The following is a 16,174-nucleotide window of genomic DNA, read 5'->3' as shown; positions in this document are numbered from 1 at the left end:
TTTCTGCATCCCAGGCACTCTTTGCCTATCTTTGCTCACCCACTCCCACCTCCTGCCCTTGGATGACAGAACAGCCAGACCAAGTCAAGCTTTAGCAACATTTATTTTCATGGGTGAGAGAATCCCTGCCACCAGAGGCAAGAAGAAGTGGGAACTGAGGATCAACTGTTAGGTTCTGTGCCCAAGACACGGGCTGCTGCCTGACGCCCACTCTCTATACAATCGTTGACAGCAACCCCCTCATAAGACGCCCCGGCCAGAGTCAAAGGCAGCTTCTGAGCAGCCAGGAATTGGGAAGCTGACTCTGAAAGGAAAGATAAAAGGAATTTTACAGCTGGGGGTCTATTTTCATGGCTCTTCTCAGCCAAGCTGCTTTCTCAACTTACCCAATTTTTGCCAGTGGCCTAATGTATACTGAGGGATAGAGTTCTGGGGAGAGAAAAAGGGATACAGGGAAAATATTAACATTGATACCCCAGCCTGGGTGCTATGTTCCGTGGGGTCACAAAGAGTCAGACACGACTTAGTAACTGAACAGCAACAGGCTTGGATAGACAATGACAAATGGATCAATCCCTGCCTTCAAGGCCTGCCTCTACTAGGTAGCTGAAGAGTGTTTACCTTGTGTTACCAACTCACCTTGTGTAGATGGACCAAGCAGTGACTTGGTGGCTCATTCAGTCCTAAGTGAGTAGCAGCAGCTTTCTCTGCCTCCTGTTGGAGCAGCTCCTGAGATAACACACAGCCCCTGGCTTCTAGTGTCTGTAACCAGGAACCTCCCAGCATCACCTGAGGAGGGAAGATGGCACTGACCAGCCTGGCCTTACTGCAATGGGGCAGAGAGGAGCCCTTTGGAAACCCCCACTAAGCATGGCTGCCTTCTCTCACAGTCAGTCTGAGGCCAGGCGGGCTCCCATCCTGCTCAGGGAAAGCAACGGAGTCATACACAATTCCCAGGATAACTGGATCTTCTGAGGATGGCACCAGATGTCCAAATCCCTGGAGAAAACAAAGAGACTAGGTCAGGAGGGAAGGGTTCCAGTTGAGCCCGTGTCTGTCTTGCCTCCTCTTCTGGGTCATACCTGGACAGGCAGACGAGCTCCTCGGTACTGCAGATTAACCACAGCCACAGACACAGCAGTGATGGTGCTCAGGGCATGGGCCAGAGGCGCAGCCTCAGCAGGAAGCAGCTTGCTGAGCACTGGAGGCGAGAGCAGTGCAGTTTTGGCCACCCTCCTTAGGATAAGACCCCCACGAGGATGAGCAGTTCAAGGGCATGGTATGGTCCCGTTGGCCCAGGAAGAAGCTAGGTTGCCTCACCCTGGCTGGGGAAGGGGAGGGTGGCTATCCCATTACCTGAAGCTGGAATGGCACTAATAATGTGGTCAGCCTCCAGGCTGCTGTCCCCTAGAGACACCTGAAAGGATGAACACATTAAAAGACAGAAATCATGGGAATTTTGCCTCAGTTTCCCAGCACCCAAGTGGCAGGAGAAAGACTGGATGCTGACTCAGGATGAAGAGACTGACTATGCAGTCAGAACAAAAATCATCCCCCTGTTACTCCAGCAAGTGGGCCAGACAAAAGCCAGTGGGCCGATTTGAAATGTTTAGTGGAGCTGGGTGGTTCTTTCCCTTAGCTGGGAGCCACGTATATATAAGCACTACTTCCATCCACAGATCTGGATCAGGTGGTCTTGGAGAAAGGTTCACAAATAAGGCCTAAGAACCCTGGGGTAGCCCAGATTTAAGCAGCTTCTAAGACAGTAGAAAAAGAGAAACTCCAGTCCTGGAGTTTAAACAAAGATGAAAACTCTAACACACAGGTTCATTACAGTCCAGGAGGCTCGCCTACCTTCCAGCGCCCTTCTGCCTGGAGACTGAGCCCACAGACTGGCTGGCCTTGGAGAACACTGACACCCCTGCTAGTCAGGTAGGCGCTGAGGGCCTGGGGCAATGTCTCCAGCCCTCCACGGAGTGACCACTGGCTCCAGCGCTCAGCCCGAGCTTGGCGAATAAGTGCTGAGTCCAGCTGTGGGCCCCGGCCTGCAGAGGAGGAAGCAGAGAAGAAGCATTAAGATAGCACCCCTTGCCTCCAGTCCCTCACTCTGGCAGTCCTTAATATCTTCAACCCTTGAACCAACTGCCCCCTCACCTGCCCCCAGCAGCAGCCCCAGTAATATGGAACGATGGGTTTGCTCAGCTTGGAAGAGACTGGGAAAGCAGGACCTGATGCTGAGCTCACGGCTGTTGCCTGCAAACACTCCACGGCAGAGACTGTCCATGGCTAGAGACGCCACCTTAAGGGTGAGACTAGGATTGAGAGGCCAAGGAATAAACTGCACTAATTTCCACTAATCCCTGCTTGGTAGGGAATGGGGGCAGCATGGGTTTACTTGGAAAGCAGTCTGGCTACAACAGATGGATGGGAAGGCAGTAAAGGCATTCACCTCAACACTGAGTTTCGGGGGCTACTGGGTATGAAGAGAAGAGGGCATTTTCAGAGGCTACAGAAGAGGCCCCAGTAGTAGATTTGCAAGGGGTTTAGAAGGGGAGGGATCTGGGGGCTTCTGGGTGGTGTTACCTCAGGACCAAGGCGGCGCTGGGCAAAACTGTGCACAGTCTCATCAGGGTCTTTGCCACGAGGGGTGGTCAAATCCCTCAGCCCAGCCCAGAACAGAGGTTTGGAGAAGGGAGGTGAAGGGCGGAGGAGCCCCCTGTATGGAGGAAGGCACAGTGAAAAGGGAGCTCTGCTCTACCTCCCCCACTCCAGGGGATCATTTCCATTCATTTGGCCCCTTTTGCTGGGAGGCCTGACAGACTGGGAGATGAGGAAATGGAAGGGATGTGAGGATAAGGGCAAAGGAGAAGGATGGCAGTAAGGAAGTGATAACGTTACCTGATGCCAGAGGGCAAGGCATGCAGAGCACCAGCTACATACAGGAACCTGTTCTGGGCGGCTGGATGGTCTCCCCGGACAGGCAACACTTCTGAGTCCAAGCCAAGCTCAGAAACCTGCTCTCCACACGTCCTCAAGAAGAGGATATACTAAGGAAAGGACTGCCCACCAAATCCACTTGCTCCCCTTAACGCTATCCTCTAGTGAAGGCCCCTCCGCAATCTCTCCTAGGCATTGCACAAGCCGCTCACCAGGAGCAGGGTCCGGGCTCCCAGAGCTCCCGCCGGCCGAATTCCTCGAGGTCCAAGTTCAAAAATAGCACCATCTGGCCCTCGTACTGAGCGGATCCAGCCTCCCAGGCGCTCGCTGCCCTCCACCAAGACCACCTGAGGGCAAGAGGGAGACACTGCAGCCTACAGCCCCAGCCGCGGCGGCCTAAAGGGTCAGGAGAAAAAGGGGGCGGCGCATTCGCTCTTGCTGGAAATGGGAGAGAAGTGTTAAAGGAGCTCCCTCCGGCATCGTGGGGCACTAACCTTGGGGGGACAGGGGGCCCGGCTCAGGTAGTAACTGGCGGCCAAGCCGCTGATCCCTCCGCCCAGCACGACCACGGTCCGGCCCATGAAGAAACCTGCGGGTGAAGAGGCGCTACGGACAGGGTGACCGCAACCACCCTGCTCTCCAGAAACCCCGCGAGCTCCGCGTTCCACCCCTGGCCATTCGCTGCTTTCGGGGAAACCAAGAGCCGGCGGATGGGGTGGTGGAACTCTGAGTTCCCCTCCCAGACCCTAGGACTCACCCACGAGGGGAACGAGAAAAATGGGGCGGAAGGAGGAGGTAGAGGCCCCGGCGCCTCACCCCGCCGGCGACCCTTGGGCGAGGGGTGGCGGATAAGGGCCGCACCCGCGCTATCTGCTCGCGCAGGGCGCGGGGACCCGGCTGCGCGCCGGCGAGCAGGAGCGCTGCTCCTCCCGCCCGCCTCTGGGCCTAGCGCTTTCCGCCCGCGGCTGCCCCCAGCTTCTTGGCCTCGCCGACTCTCCGTCCGTTCCAGTCTCGCGGACGCTCCAGCCTATAGAAGGCGCTTCTCTGAAGCTGGAGGTTAACTGGTTCGTTGCCGGGGTGCAGGGAGCGGCCGTATCCCGCACGGCTCTCCCTTCAGGGCTGGAGCGGCGAGAGCTGAATCCTGGGCAGCATTCCCCCGCTCGAGCTTCCCAGGCCCCACCTAGGGTGAGAACCCTGGAGGGAGGGTCCCCTGAGCGTTGGTGGTAGGGAGAGTATGCGGGGACACTGGAGGCTGGTCCGTGGGGAGGTGGCTCCATCAACAGCTCCTTGATGTTAGCAACAGCCGAGGCCTGTGGGAGCTAGGGCGGCCCGGCAGCGTACCGTGTTTATCCACAGGGGTCCCTGGGTACCATGCTCTCGAGAGGCAGCCCCCTACGCTGGCAAAACCCGTGGACCCCTGTGCCCGCACCCTATCTCCAGGCTTCCTTACAGCTTGACGAGTCCCAAGTTTTCCTTCCCTCTTTTCCTCCCAATGTAAACCTTGGCATCAACGTGTCCTGGTCCCACACCCCTATCCCCACCCCCACGGCTCTGAGCGGGCCCCACTGTTCACAGAGCGAACTGAGTCCCAGGAAGACTCCCCATTCGGCCTAGTTCTGTATCACCACACCCTTAAAACACAAATAAGGACATCTTTTTATTTTTTTAAATAAATTTATTCACAAAAAAAGTGAGACTGTAGAGGGTCTGGGGGCTGTACACGGGCAGGGGCCTGTGGAGCTCTGTACATGGGAGACAAGGGAGCCTCCAGGTGAAAGGGTATTTTTTAATAAAAAAAATAATGGGAGGTACAACCACCCCCTCCCCCCTCCCCGATTAAAAAGACACAAAAATAGACGTCTCTGAGGTAAATGGGGAGCCTGGGGGCTTAAGGGTGTTGAAAGGGTTTCACAGGTGCCAGGGCTTAAAAGGGATGTCACAGGCACCGGGGTGGCTCCTGCATCAGTTGGTAGAACAGCACGTAGCCCTCACTTGATGCCACCTGGTTTTCACTGACAGGGGAGACACTAGGAAGAAGGGACACGGGGAAAGGGGTGTGATCATCTCTGCTTATGCCTACCTCCCCACAAGATCAACCTCACAGCGCCCAGGTAGTGATCGGGATACCAACCCCGCCCCCACCACCACCTGGCACTGTGCTCTCCTGGGGCTTTGGATTAGGGACAGGTGTCAGGGCTGCTGTGGGAATAGGGCAGGAGTTGAGTAGCAGGCTCTTCTCACCGAGAGTCATTGTAGACATGCCAACCAGTCTGGCACCGGCACAGGGCTGTGTAGTGGCCATAGTGGACGCTGCCCGAGTGGTTGCAAAGGGCGTACAGCTGATACACGGGGCTTCCTTCAGGGTTAGAGACGACCAAATCCTACAGTCAGAGCTGTGCCCCCTCCCACTCTTTCCCTTCCCTTTATGGAGCTCCTCAGGACCTTCCCTACCAGACTCACCGGCTTTGTCACTGGCGAAGTCCCCTAGGCTCAGTCGCTGCAGTGGGAAGTCTACACCTACTGAACTTTTCTTGATGGAGCCTCGGGAGGCGGAAAATCGATTAAGATCTAAGCTCTGGTTAAGGAGAATTTGGGAGGCAGAGGGCCTCTGACGGGGGCTGAGGAATTGAACGTTGTCCACCATCCCTCCCTGAACACATCTGGGGAGCAAGATAGGGAAAGGTGGAGTGGCCGGCTTTTCCTAAGGCAAACTGAATTCCCAAATATCCAGCTTCTGTAAACATGGAAAATGTGGGAAAAGAATGAATGGGAGAAATAATCTGTGGGAGAAATAATCTGAAGATTAGGATACGGAGCACGAGAATTCGGGGGAATCTTTGTACTGTCAACTTTTTGGTACTTCGTGTTTTCTGCCGACATCGGTCACACACCTAAATAAATGTCAAATAACGTTATAAGGTTAATGTGTTCCTCACCTCAGCTAGCTTTTCTGGCATCCTGACTCATACAAATTCACTGTGCTCTGTATACACTTCTGCATCCTCTGGGCTGCTGCCCTTTGCCCTGGAAGCACCAGGACACAGCTGAAACTCCTTCACAAACCCTGACACGTGCGTCACTCTTCATACTCAGGCACCATGCAACCCGTTTTACACACACGGAGTTCCCCCCGCCAGGTTTCCCACCCTTACTATATCCCCTGTGAACCCCCACATACTGGGGCATTCTCCGATTCTAGCTCTTCTTCCTTGGTGAAAAGGTTGAAACAATCTCGCAGAGACACCTTGCCCCCAGCAAATCCTTTCTGGGGGGAAAGGGGAGTGAAGGGTCAGCATGGTATGAATTTATTTTTCCAATTCTTCTCAAGTAATCCAAGCTTCATTTCTGCTCCAGAGACCCACAGGGTTCCCTCCCACACTAGGGGTGGGAGAATTGCATCACAGAACCCATGTCCCATCCACCCCTGGAATCTTCTGGAATCCCACCTTGGGGATGGGCAGGGACAGGTCACAAAAAACCTCGAAGGTCGTGGAGCGATACCCACAGGCCTGGCACTTGAGACAACTTTTCAACTGGCCCACAAAAAGGTCTAGATAGAAGCAGAGGGGCAGGAGAGACAGTCACTGTGCGATGCCTAAGGTGCTTTCTTGGAATCCCATCTCTTCCCACCCACTTACCTGACCTTTCCTTTCCCACCACCAACACTCCTCACAAACCCCTAACAACTTTTCCACCCAGTCCTGTTCCCATACCCCTCCATAGTATTGGTTTTTTCTGCCAAGCCTGCACCTCCCCCCCACACACACTTTCCCCCATCACTTTGTCTTACTCCATACCCATGATCTTGCCCCCAACACACACACACTTCCCCCATCACTCTGTCTCACTCCATACCCACAATCTTGCTGTCCTCTCTTTCCAGGTAACGCTTCCACATTAGGTTGGCTCGGTCATCATCGCTGCCACAGAGCAAGGAAAGTGGGAAGCATCCATGAGACAGCAGGAACGCTGGGCACCCCCAACACCACTGAAATGATCCACAAAGCCCTGTACCCCACCCCACCCTGTACCCTACCCCCTCCGTGCCCCAGCTCCTTCTCTGAATTTCAAGAAAGAGTCCAAGGAGTCCTCCTTCAGAGGACTTTCTGGTGACAGGAAAACACAGGAATGTAGATAAGGGAAGAACATGCCGTCTTCCTCCACCTGGCTCCAAACCCCTTTTGTACCTTATAAATTAATTATCCCCTCCTCCGTCAATATGGTGACAGCAACAGCACTATCTTCTGCTTCCATCTGCGCCCCTCAGCCGCCTCCTTCCTTCTTCCTACTTCTGCACTGCTTCAGAAACCATTTTCTGAACTATGTATTTCCTTGGACCCTACAGCCTCAGCCGTGACTAAGTCACTTCTATGAAGGATGAATGCTGCTGATAAACTACTGGGGAGAACAGGGAGAGAGAGCAACCTTACCTTAACTCAGGTTCTTCTAGCAGAGCCCCTCCGAGGCGGGTTGAGGGGGGAGCAGGGCTACTGGCCAGGATTGGTGGAGCCCGGCGGCCTCGGCGGTTGATTTCGAGGTGTAGCCGCTCCATGAGGAGCTTCAGAAACTCCTGGGCATCCTGCTGGCTGCAGCCAGACAAAAGAACATGGGCAACTGACTCCTCCCTAGTCCACAGCCACTAATCTCTGCCCAGACATCTGTCCCCATTTCCCGGATGAAGAGCATCTCAAGGCTCAGAATGAGGCTGGCAGGGCTCCCTACCCCCAGACAAGGCCAGAGAGAAATCCCATACCCTCCAGCTCTCCCACCTGTATCCAGAGAAGGAGGGAACGTATTTCTGGAAGACAGCTCGGAATCGAGTAGGATTCACAGCTTCACAGGAATCAGGGTGCCACAGGGCACCAATCACATCTGCAAAGGCTGTTAGGATGGGAGTGGGGAAGGGAAACAAAAGTTAATGACTACAAGGGGGAAGCAAGAGGAGGCCCAGAGGGTGGAAAACAACCTCTAGGAAATCAGACAGGGAAAAACAGATACAACTGCCAGCTTTCAGGCTCGGGGTCACCGAGTTCACTGGCAGATGAACCTACACGGGGTTGGAGAAAAGAGGACTTGAAAGGGGGGAGGAGGAGTTGTTGCCCTACCTTCAGTGAGCTCCTGGGCTCGGCCCCCTCCAGGCACCTCTTGACGGAAGTCCCTTCGCAGACAGAAGTCCCGAAGAGGCCGGGTGCTACTCAAACACTGTAGCACAGCATTCAGGAAGCACTGGGGAGCAGGAGAGACACAGGAAGCCTTAGGAGAACTTCAGTGCTGTCCTTCTCCAAGTTTCCCTACCCATGCCTGTCCCCAACACCAGTCCACATTCCTGTTAGGAAGGATGGAAGAATGGCTCTCACCGTGTTCCCCAGATTTCGGAGGCCAACGTGACCAGAGCCCAGAAGCAGTGTGTGATGAGCCTGGAAGATCAGTACAGTATAGTCAACAGGTTCCTGTATACCCTACCTGGCACTTTAACCTTTCCATAGCATGCTGCCCACTGCCTTCCCCATCCCTTCACCCCCAAACTCTACACTTTTTCCCTCACTGAGTATCAGGGCCTCCCTACCTCACTGGCCATGAGCAGTAAGCCCATCACAGCTGAGTGTACCACGGTCTCAGCCATGGCTGTCCCATCTGTTCCCCACTTACTCCTCTGCCCAGCTAGCCGGCGATGCAACTCCTGGGGCAACTCCCCAAGCACTGGCATGGTTGCCCAGCTGCTCCCCACCCCGACCTTGCTACCCGCAAGGCCCCCTCCTGCACCCGTGGCCCCTTTCTACACCCTCTCCTGATGGCTCCAACTGCAATCAGCCTAGCTCACTTAGCTCGGGAAATGGGCAACCACATTAGCTCAGATGTTCTGAGCCCGCCCCTCCTTGGCTCCAGAGATTAATTAAACCTAGGCAAGCATCCTAGGAGAGAAGGCACAGCAAGGGAAATTAAGGGCCTGGGGACCCAAATAATTCCAAATGGTTAATTCCTTGGAGAATGAAATGGCAAACCATGCTGGGGAGTCACAGACAAGCCCGAAAAGGGTCTATGAGGCTCAAGGGTACTTAAGTAAGGGAGAAGAGAGTCCACACTAAATGAAGGGGTGAAAAAGGAATTTGGGGGAAAAGGAGAAAGGAAAGCCATATGATGGCAAGAAAGCTGGAGGCATGGAGGAACATGGGCATGGAAGGCCACGTGCGCTGGCGAATCCTCACCATCTTGTCATCGCAGTAGAAAGGTTCAGAAGGCCGGGCAGATATCACGTGGAAGGAGCCATGGGGAGTAGGGGGCTCTGTCCGTATGCTGAACAAAGTGGGTGGCCCAGGAAAGCCCCCCAGGCGGCGGAGAGAGGTGCTACGTCTCAAAGGGGATGGCTCAGGCCGGAGAGCCAAGCGGCTCAGTGCAGTCCCCAGCTCTCCAGTGCCACGGTGCCCTCCCAAGGCAATCCCCATTGGACGCAAGTCCCCACTGCTCACAGACTTGGAACGGGCTAGGTTGGTCCTGGATGGGAGAGGCAGTGCCACAGTTGGGGGCGGTGAGCCAGGCAGGGGAACTCCATGATCTGCCCGAAGTGGGCCGCTGGGACGAGGGCCTGAGGTCCGTCCCCGTCCCAGCTCCAGTTTCTTGAGCCGTTCCTCAGGGGGACCTGGCCTAGGAGGCAGAGGTCGTAACATGGGATTTGGCCCAGGGGCTGGGTTTCGGCGCTCCTTGCTCCGGGCCCGGGGAGCAAATGGTAGCTTGGATCCCACTCGGGGCTGGATATTAAGAGGTGGCTCTCGGGTCCGTCCCAGGCGGTGCTCAGAAGCCTGGGGCATTGTGGACGCCACAGGCTGGACCTGGGAGAAGAAGACAGGGTCAACATTTGAACATGGAGGGAGGTGGGAACCTAGGCTACCCTACCTGGCTATATGCACGGAGGGCAGGAATCATATCTATCATATGTCATTGTATCCCCAATAGCTAGCATAGTGTTTGGCACAAAGTAAGCACTTAGTAACCACTGAGTAAATGAATGAATGGATGATAGCCGTCCAGAGCTTTGACTCTACATTCCTTACCCTCTTCCTACAGAATACAGTTTACTGGAGAGCCAGTGGAAAGACAGTTCCTATCTCGTCTGTCTTTATAATCTAAATGCTCATGAAGGTCCCCCATACTTGGCTAGTCAAGTGGGATGTGCTCTGGGTCATTTAGAACCTCTGGCCAAATAGGGGTGTGGATGCAAGTGTAACAGCCCCAAAGACAGCATTCCATTCTCAAACCTCTGCCCCTCCGGGCAGCAAATGAAGTAGATTAAAAGGGTGACTTGCGAATCACTCCCTCCCCCCGCCTCTGAGCTCCAAAGTGATGTTGGGGCTTAGGGGCAGTGGCGAGCAGGGAGGACGAATAACTAATTCCCTGACCCTCAAGCTCTGCACCTCGCCCACCACAGCAGGTTTCAACCGGGTCCGCCCCCCTCGAGGGCAGAAAGGCCGAGGCTGCTGATTGGCTACGGGGTCCAGCGGCATATTCTTCACGATCCAACGATGCTGGTCCCTCCAGCCCAGTTCTCTCAGGCCTGCCAGGTCCCCAGCGGCTTTGCCTTTGTGGAGGGCGATCTCTCGAGTCTGGAGCAGTCTTCCCTCGGAACCCCCCACGCCATACGCCCCGGACCGTACCTGTCCCCGAGTGAGGCGGTGGGGGAGGCCAGCCGGGGTCAGGCCTCAGCTCAGGGCCACCCCCTACTACTCTCGCGCAGCGCCCCCGCGGGCCCGGCTGCAGCTTTAGCCGCAGCTATTGCCCAGCTCTCTCCCGCCGCAGGGGCCGCCGCCATCTTTGTTGGTCCCGCCCGGCCACCGGCCACCGGCTTCACTGTCTCTCAGAGCGCCTGCGCACCCACACTCAGAATCCACCCACCTGCATCCTCGGCGCTTGCGTGAGCCCGCCCCCTTGGCTCCGCCGCTGACACCATGGAAACACAGCCAACTTTAGGACCGCCGGTTCCCAGCTCCGCCAAAAATTTTCTTTAAACCATCACTCCAAAGCAAGTCCCTAAAGTACAGAGTCCCATCGCCCCATCTCGCGGCCCTAAGGGATATAAACCTGACAATCGTTGTATGGCCCCCCGGCTTGCAGCACAGACCTTCCCAGGGAGCAGGGAGGCGAATGCAGGGTCCAGGCCCAGCCCACAGACCAGAGAAGTATCCACATAGGGATGGGAAGCTCCCCGGAGGGCAGGGAATACTGGCCCTGCAAAACCAGTCCTCAGTCATCTTGCAGGCCGAAGCAGGAGGCTCCCTGATCAAGCACATGAGCAGATTTCAGCAGCAGGGACAGCAGTCAGGATTTCCTTTCATTCTGGTCCAGACCAGGGCTTCCTCCATTTCCCCCTCCCTCCTGAACTAGGATGGTACATGTGCTTTGGGTGGTAGCCTGCTGACTCTTCGGCTACTCACCCACTATTACAGCCACCAATGAGAGCCGCAAGCCACCAGAGAAAGCAGCTTTTATTGATGAGTTATCTCCAGAAACCAGAAAGACTATGTACCCACTTTTGGTCACCCCCTACCCCTCCAGACCTCGCAGTGCTCCACCTAGGGAAGGGATATAAATTGCCTCTTGGTTTTTCAAGGCCCTAGTCCTTCCTCTCCCTGTGTAGCCCAACTTAAGAAATTCAGCAGCAATGCTGTTTTTTTTTTTCAGCAGTGTCTGCTGCAGCTACTTAGTAACAATGATGGATGAAGGGGTGTCAGGGAAAGCAGTAAGATGAGTAAGAAAAATGATGCACAGGAAAACAGGGACCGTAGCCTATCAAAGGTCCCTCTGTCCTGCCTCAGTGGCTTGATCCTTCATTGTCCGCATTTCTCTTTATGCTGAATCACTCCCTTCTGAATCAGATCGGGGATTTCCACTGCCAGCCATGGACCCAGCTGAAATACAAGGGAGACCCTGTGAGATTACTACCAGCCAGTCAATGCCTTGTGTTCCACCAGAAGCTCCTTCCTAGAGATAGTCTAGGAGAACATACCCAGAGGAAAACACTGTTATTCCATGTTTACTCCCACTTTTCTTATATCGCTCAGGACCAAACCCCCTCGCCTCTTATATACCAAATACTCCAAACTTACCCCCAGAGCCATGAGATGAGCTAGTCCAAATTTAGGCACATTCCTGGCCCACAAAGGCTTAAAGTGATCTGTCAGGCATATTTTGCCACCCCTATGAGAGGAAAAAGATGATCAGAAGATGCTGACATGCAAGGTACACCACAAAGCAAAACAAATTCTTGAGATCACAGAAAGACCACTGGGGATCAGAACTGAGAACAAGGTCATCTAAGTGCTTTGCCCAGGCTTGGCAGAGGAAGATGTGGAACTTCTCTAGTCCTGCAGACTCTGGGAAAATTTCTGCCTTGGAGAGTTCTTCACCAAGGCCTTCTTCGACGTTTTCCCATCTCCTGTTCAGTCCTACCTGTACATCTTTGCTGTTTTTCCATCTAGTTCAGGTACTGCAATTTCTGGAGCGGTAGTGGGATATGTGATAGGAATCTGGAACAATTACAAGGCTTTAATATGACAGAATCAGAATAGAAAGGAACTAATCTAATCAGATATGCACATTTCTTGGTTGAAATGAAAGGTTCTGCAAACTCCCCCAAGCAGCAGTTACACAGCAGGATTTTGGACATGGAGATGAGTAATTAAACCTATGCTTGTTTCAAACCTTATTAAGATTTTCCCTCCCATTTAAAAAGTTTTCTTTGGGCCCTCCAAGAAAGGTTAGCTTGTTAACAATCACCTAATCCCTCGTCCTCAACTAACCTTCATTAACTACCACTCAATCATACTCACATCAAACTCGATATCAAACTCATATTTGAGGAGGTCATGGATGTACCAGCATTTTCCAAACCACCTATAACAGAAACCAAACCTCAGTCCAACTTTCTCATTCTTCTAATACTCATATGACATCTTTTTGGCTTAGGTGACCAGCCTGAGAGACTCATAGGTTGGGAAATAGGAACTCTGGACTTGTGGGAGTGAAGACTAGAAGGGGGCAGGAAAGGCCTGAGGGTGGATTCTGGGACACCGGAATGCTTAAGCTCTGTAAGATCCCCACCGCCACACCGAGAGGGTCTGCCTACCGAGTCCCTTCCTTGTTGGACTCCAGTCGGAACCAGTCGTTGTCCGCATTCTTGTTGTTCTCCACATACTGAAAGCAGAGAACGAGGTCTTTGAGGGGGAACTGGGGCCAAGGGCAGTACGCCTTCCCTCAAAAGAAGCGATTACTTACTCTCTTAGTATGTTTACCCAACTTTTCTGACATAAGTTGAAGTCAAAGCCATATTGGTAAGTAGGGGACTTCCGCAGAACTGAGAATTGAATGCTTGGGTTCTACTCAATTTAACAGGCACAAAACACTTTATGATGTTGCCTGGCTTTTCTTCTCACTCTGACAATGTCAGCGACAACTCATTTTATGGCATACTCCTTCCCAAGACTTAATTTTGTCCTGATTTTGACTAGCACTCATATGCTGATGACTTCTAAATCTTTATCTTTAAACTAAAGCTTTTCTCAGAGCTTCAAAGTCTAGATCCAAATGTACATTGAAACTTCTACCTCCATTCCACAGGTACAATTCAAACTTGGCAGTGCGAGTTTCCCGCGGGTCCTCCAGACTTGTTTCTCCACCACACCAACCTCCATTGGCAGTATTAGCTAAAAACCTGGAAATCATCCTTAAGCCTCCTTCTCCTTTACAAACCAATCTTTTATGATATCCTGCTGATTTTACCTTCTGAATATTCTTCAAGTCTACCTCTCTTCTCTCTCTTTACCATAACTGCTGAATTTATAGCATCACTTTTCTTTTGTCTGGATTAATGACAGCCTCCAAACTTCAGCCTTTAGCCCTGCCAATTCTATTTTCCTCCCTTCTGCCAGTGATTGATCAAAGCCCAAATCTCATCATGTTAACATCCTCTGCTTAACACCCTTTAAAGGTGTCCCAATGCCTCCAAGATAGGATTCAAGTGCTCAAATCTATTTATTCTTACCTACCACTCCCTGCCACACCTTGATGCTCTAACAACTCTGAACTACTGGTGTTTTTTCATATGTGTCATGTGTTTCTAGCTTCCATAACTTTGCTCATGCTGTTCCTGTTGCCTTGAATGTTCTTCTCTTCCACTTGTTTGGTATAAGGCTAACTTATGTTTACCCTTTCAGTCTCAGCTCAAGCACTGCCTCTTCTAGAAAGCCTTCCCTGACCAGGCCCACGCCAGATTTAGGTATCTCACCTCCTGCTTCAAAACATCCTAGCAATTTCTCAGATGCCTTCTCCCTCTTTCTCCACCTTATGTATTATAATAATATGTTTCTGTCTATCGGTAGGCTCCACTTTATTCGGCTTTGGATGCCCTTCCTAGGTAATAGATGTACATTATTTTTTAAATTTATTTTTTAGTGAATACATGCATCAGGAAACCTTTGAAGCAGACAGAGACCACCGCAGGGAAGTCAAATTCTCTTTCCACAGAAGGGAGATTAGCTGAGAAAACGGTTAGTTCCTAACTGAGCTGAGCTCCTCATCTCTCTGCAACTAATAACTAGTTTAATTTTTTGCTCTAACATGTATTCCTACCTTAGGACAAGTGAAAGAGCGGAGGGACTCAAACCCGGACTTAGGGCTCTAGGAAATCCTTAAGACCACCTCCCCTACATCCAGGAGAGAAATCACCTGGGGCCAGAAGGACACGTCATTTTCCTGGGCCGCGTATCCCTAAAATAACTGCTGCTTTCAGGAAGAAAATCTGGCCCCACTGTGGTTCCTAACTTGAGTCTCTTCTGCCTCCTCCCCACCGCGGCTCCTTAAATCCCCCAGCCCCGAAGTCATCCAGTATCTTTGAATTTGTAAATTAAACTTTAAAACCGGAAGTGGATTCCACACGGAGCCTATTCCCATGGACACCTGATTACCAGCAACCCTTTTACGACTCGGTTGACAGTAGAAGCACAACTGACCCGTATAAGAGACTGATATTCCTCCTTGAGTCTCTGCACCCACAACTCCCGATCTCGAGGTCCTGCGTTGGTCTTCAGCACCGGGATCTCAGACACGACACGCCGGGTGGCCTCGTCCGCCATCTTAGGCCAGGGCACAAGAGAAATACGGAAGTGGTATTACCTGTAGTTTACATTCAGGGCGCCTCCATCTTTACTATGGGAAGATGGGGAGTTGGCTGCCTTAAAACTTCGCTGAATACGATCTTTATTTTCTAGTAACGAAGACAAATTTGTCACCGGATCACCTGCTTGTGGGTGCAACGAGGAGAAAAGAATGGGAACGGATGACTCTGTCCTGAATATGGCACCTATCATTTAACTGCAGATTGCTCAAAGGGTGACTTCCGCTCATGCTCAGAGACGTAATCTCAGAAAACCCTTCTGGACACTTGAAGAATTGTTAGAATTTCAGGCAGTTTTAGGCGCTCTTCTGGTTCCTGTCATCCTAAAATGCGCGAGTCACCTGTTTCAGCTTTGATTAAACTTCCTTAACTTCCTTGTAGTTACGCTGAGGTAGCAGGGGGCCACTGTAGTCATCCATTCAGTTCTGTTCAGTTCAGTTCAGTCGCTCAGTCGTGTCCGACTCTTTGCGACCCCATGGACTGGAGCACGCCAGGCCTCCCTGTCCATCACCAACTCGCAGAGTTCACTCAAACTCAAGTCCATTAAGTTGGTGATGCCATCCAACCATCTCATCCTCTGTCGTCCCCTTCTCCTCCTGCTTTCAATCTTTCCCAGCATCAGAGTCTTTTCAAATGAGTCAGTTTTTCGCATCAGGTGACCAAAGTATTGGAGTTTCAGCTTCAGCATCAGTCCTTCCAATGAATATTCAGGACTGATTTCCTTTAGGATAGACTGGTTTGATCTCCTTGCAGACCAAGGGATTCCCAAGGGTCTTCTCCAACACCACAGTTCAAAAGCATCAAAAGTCATCCATTAGGAAGGTATTAGTCTCCTGAAAGTTATTGGAAACCATGGAGAATCAAAGTATATACAGTCTCAGCCCGAAAGAGTTAACACAATTGAATTACAGAATTCTTAATAAATGCCAAAGTTGTTGAAAGGCCACTAGAAAACTTGCCTCAGTCTAGCCTAGTCATTTTTGGGTCTGGAATTAACAAATCTAGGAGGGAATCGTGTCTCTTATCTCCAGTGCGTGGCACACAGTAGGTACCCAGTAATCCTTTTTCAGAATT

At 52.2% G+C, this 16,174-nt stretch overlaps 3 protein-coding genes across 10 annotated transcripts; all 3 read right to left on the bottom strand.

Moving 5' to 3' along the window:
- Positions 1–84: 84 nt before the first annotated feature.
- PPOX (protoporphyrinogen oxidase) lies at positions 85–3,901 on the bottom strand. Of its 6 annotated transcripts, XM_055402239.2 has the most exons (13): positions 3,695–3,831; positions 3,432–3,526; positions 3,150–3,284; positions 2,899–3,014; positions 2,584–2,716; positions 2,155–2,299; positions 1,855–2,045; positions 1,357–1,417; positions 1,083–1,201; positions 889–999; positions 640–789; positions 387–429; positions 85–304 (listed from the first exon to the last, which is right to left on the bottom strand). In XM_055402239.2, exons 2-13 carry the CDS (start codon positions 3,516–3,518, stop codon positions 162–164), a joined length of 1,434 nt encoding a protein of 477 aa, XP_055258214.1. In that variant the 5' UTR covers positions 3,519–3,526; positions 3,695–3,831; the 3' UTR covers positions 85–161. The 6 variants fall into 6 exon arrangements, with proteins under 6 accessions (XP_055258214.1, XP_088692095.1, XP_055258216.1 ...); XM_088835969.1 differs by lacking the exon at positions 3,432–3,526 and having other exon boundaries at positions 3,695–3,901; XM_055402241.2 differs by having other exon boundaries at positions 2,899–3,030; positions 3,150–3,333; positions 3,432–3,810.
- A 734-nt stretch (positions 3,902–4,635) lies between these two features.
- USP21 (ubiquitin specific peptidase 21) lies at positions 4,636–11,248 on the bottom strand. Of its 3 annotated transcripts, none has more exons than XM_055402234.2 (13): positions 10,347–11,248; positions 9,144–9,764; positions 8,295–8,354; positions 8,043–8,163; positions 7,707–7,818; positions 7,368–7,523; positions 6,793–6,857; positions 6,384–6,487; positions 6,116–6,202; positions 5,750–5,828; positions 5,398–5,505; positions 5,179–5,293; positions 4,636–4,964 (listed from the first exon to the last, which is right to left on the bottom strand). In XM_055402234.2, exons 1-13 carry the CDS (start codon positions 10,434–10,436, stop codon positions 4,874–4,876), a joined length of 1,809 nt encoding a protein of 602 aa, XP_055258209.2. In that variant the 5' UTR covers positions 10,437–11,248; the 3' UTR covers positions 4,636–4,873. The 3 variants fall into 3 exon arrangements, with proteins under 3 accessions (XP_055258209.2, XP_055258211.2, XP_055258210.2); XM_055402236.2 differs by having other exon boundaries at positions 10,587–11,248; XM_055402235.2 differs by lacking the exon at positions 6,116–6,202.
- Positions 11,249–11,396: 148 nt separating this feature from the next.
- On the bottom strand, positions 11,397–15,294 carry UFC1 (ubiquitin-fold modifier conjugating enzyme 1). The gene is made up of 6 exons (XM_055402250.2): positions 14,937–15,294; positions 13,055–13,122; positions 12,759–12,822; positions 12,379–12,455; positions 12,036–12,126; positions 11,397–11,837 (listed from the first exon to the last, which is right to left on the bottom strand). Exons 1-6 carry the CDS (start codon positions 15,057–15,059, stop codon positions 11,757–11,759), a joined length of 504 nt encoding a protein of 167 aa, XP_055258225.1. The 5' UTR covers positions 15,060–15,294; the 3' UTR covers positions 11,397–11,756.
- Positions 15,295–16,174: the final 880 nt, after the last annotated feature.

This window comes from Moschus berezovskii, chromosome 4 (genome assembly GCF_049115385.1).
Source record: "Moschus berezovskii isolate FMDL1 chromosome 4, NW_MosBer_1.0, whole genome shotgun sequence".
NCBI lineage: Eukaryota > Metazoa > Chordata > Mammalia > Artiodactyla > Moschidae > Moschus > Moschus berezovskii.
This window is presented reverse-complemented; position numbering and strand designations above follow the sequence as displayed.

Bases quoted from the DNA above. Each gene is read 5' to 3' on its own strand.
- USP21 (XM_055402234.2), bottom strand. From the start codon at position 10,436: ATGCCGCTGGACCCCGTAGCCAATCAGCAGCCTCGGCCTTTCTGCCCT. The intron at 8,355-9,143 runs GTGAGGATTCGC...CTGATCTTCCAG, and splicing joins TCTACTGCGATGACAAGATG to GCTCATCACACACTGCTTCT. The intron at 8,164-8,294 runs GTGAGAGCCATT...CCTGCTCCCCAG, and splicing joins TCCGAAATCTGGGGAACACG to TGCTTCCTGAATGCTGTGCT.
- PPOX (XM_088835970.1), bottom strand. From the start codon at position 3,518: ATGGGCCGGACCGTGGTCGTGCTGGGCGGAGGGATCAGCGGCTTGGCC. The intron at 2,300-2,583 runs GTAACACCACCC...CTCACCCTTAAG, and splicing joins AGCGCCGCCTTGGTCCTGAG to GTGGCGTCTCTAGCCATGGA. The intron at 1,000-1,082 runs GTATGACCCAGA...TGTTTTCTCCAG, and splicing joins GAGCTCGTCTGCCTGTCCAG to GGATTTGGACATCTGGTGCC.
- UFC1 (XM_055402250.2), bottom strand. From the start codon at position 15,059: ATGGCGGACGAGGCCACCCGGCGTGTCGTGTCTGAGATCCCGGTGCTG. The intron at 13,123-14,936 runs GTCAGTTGTGCT...CTCTGCTTTCAG, and splicing joins AATATCAGTCTCTTATACGG to TATGTGGAGAACAACAAGAA. The intron at 12,823-13,054 runs GTAGGCAGACCC...TTTCTGTTATAG, and splicing joins TCCAACAAGGAAGGGACTCG to GTGGTTTGGAAAATGCTGGT.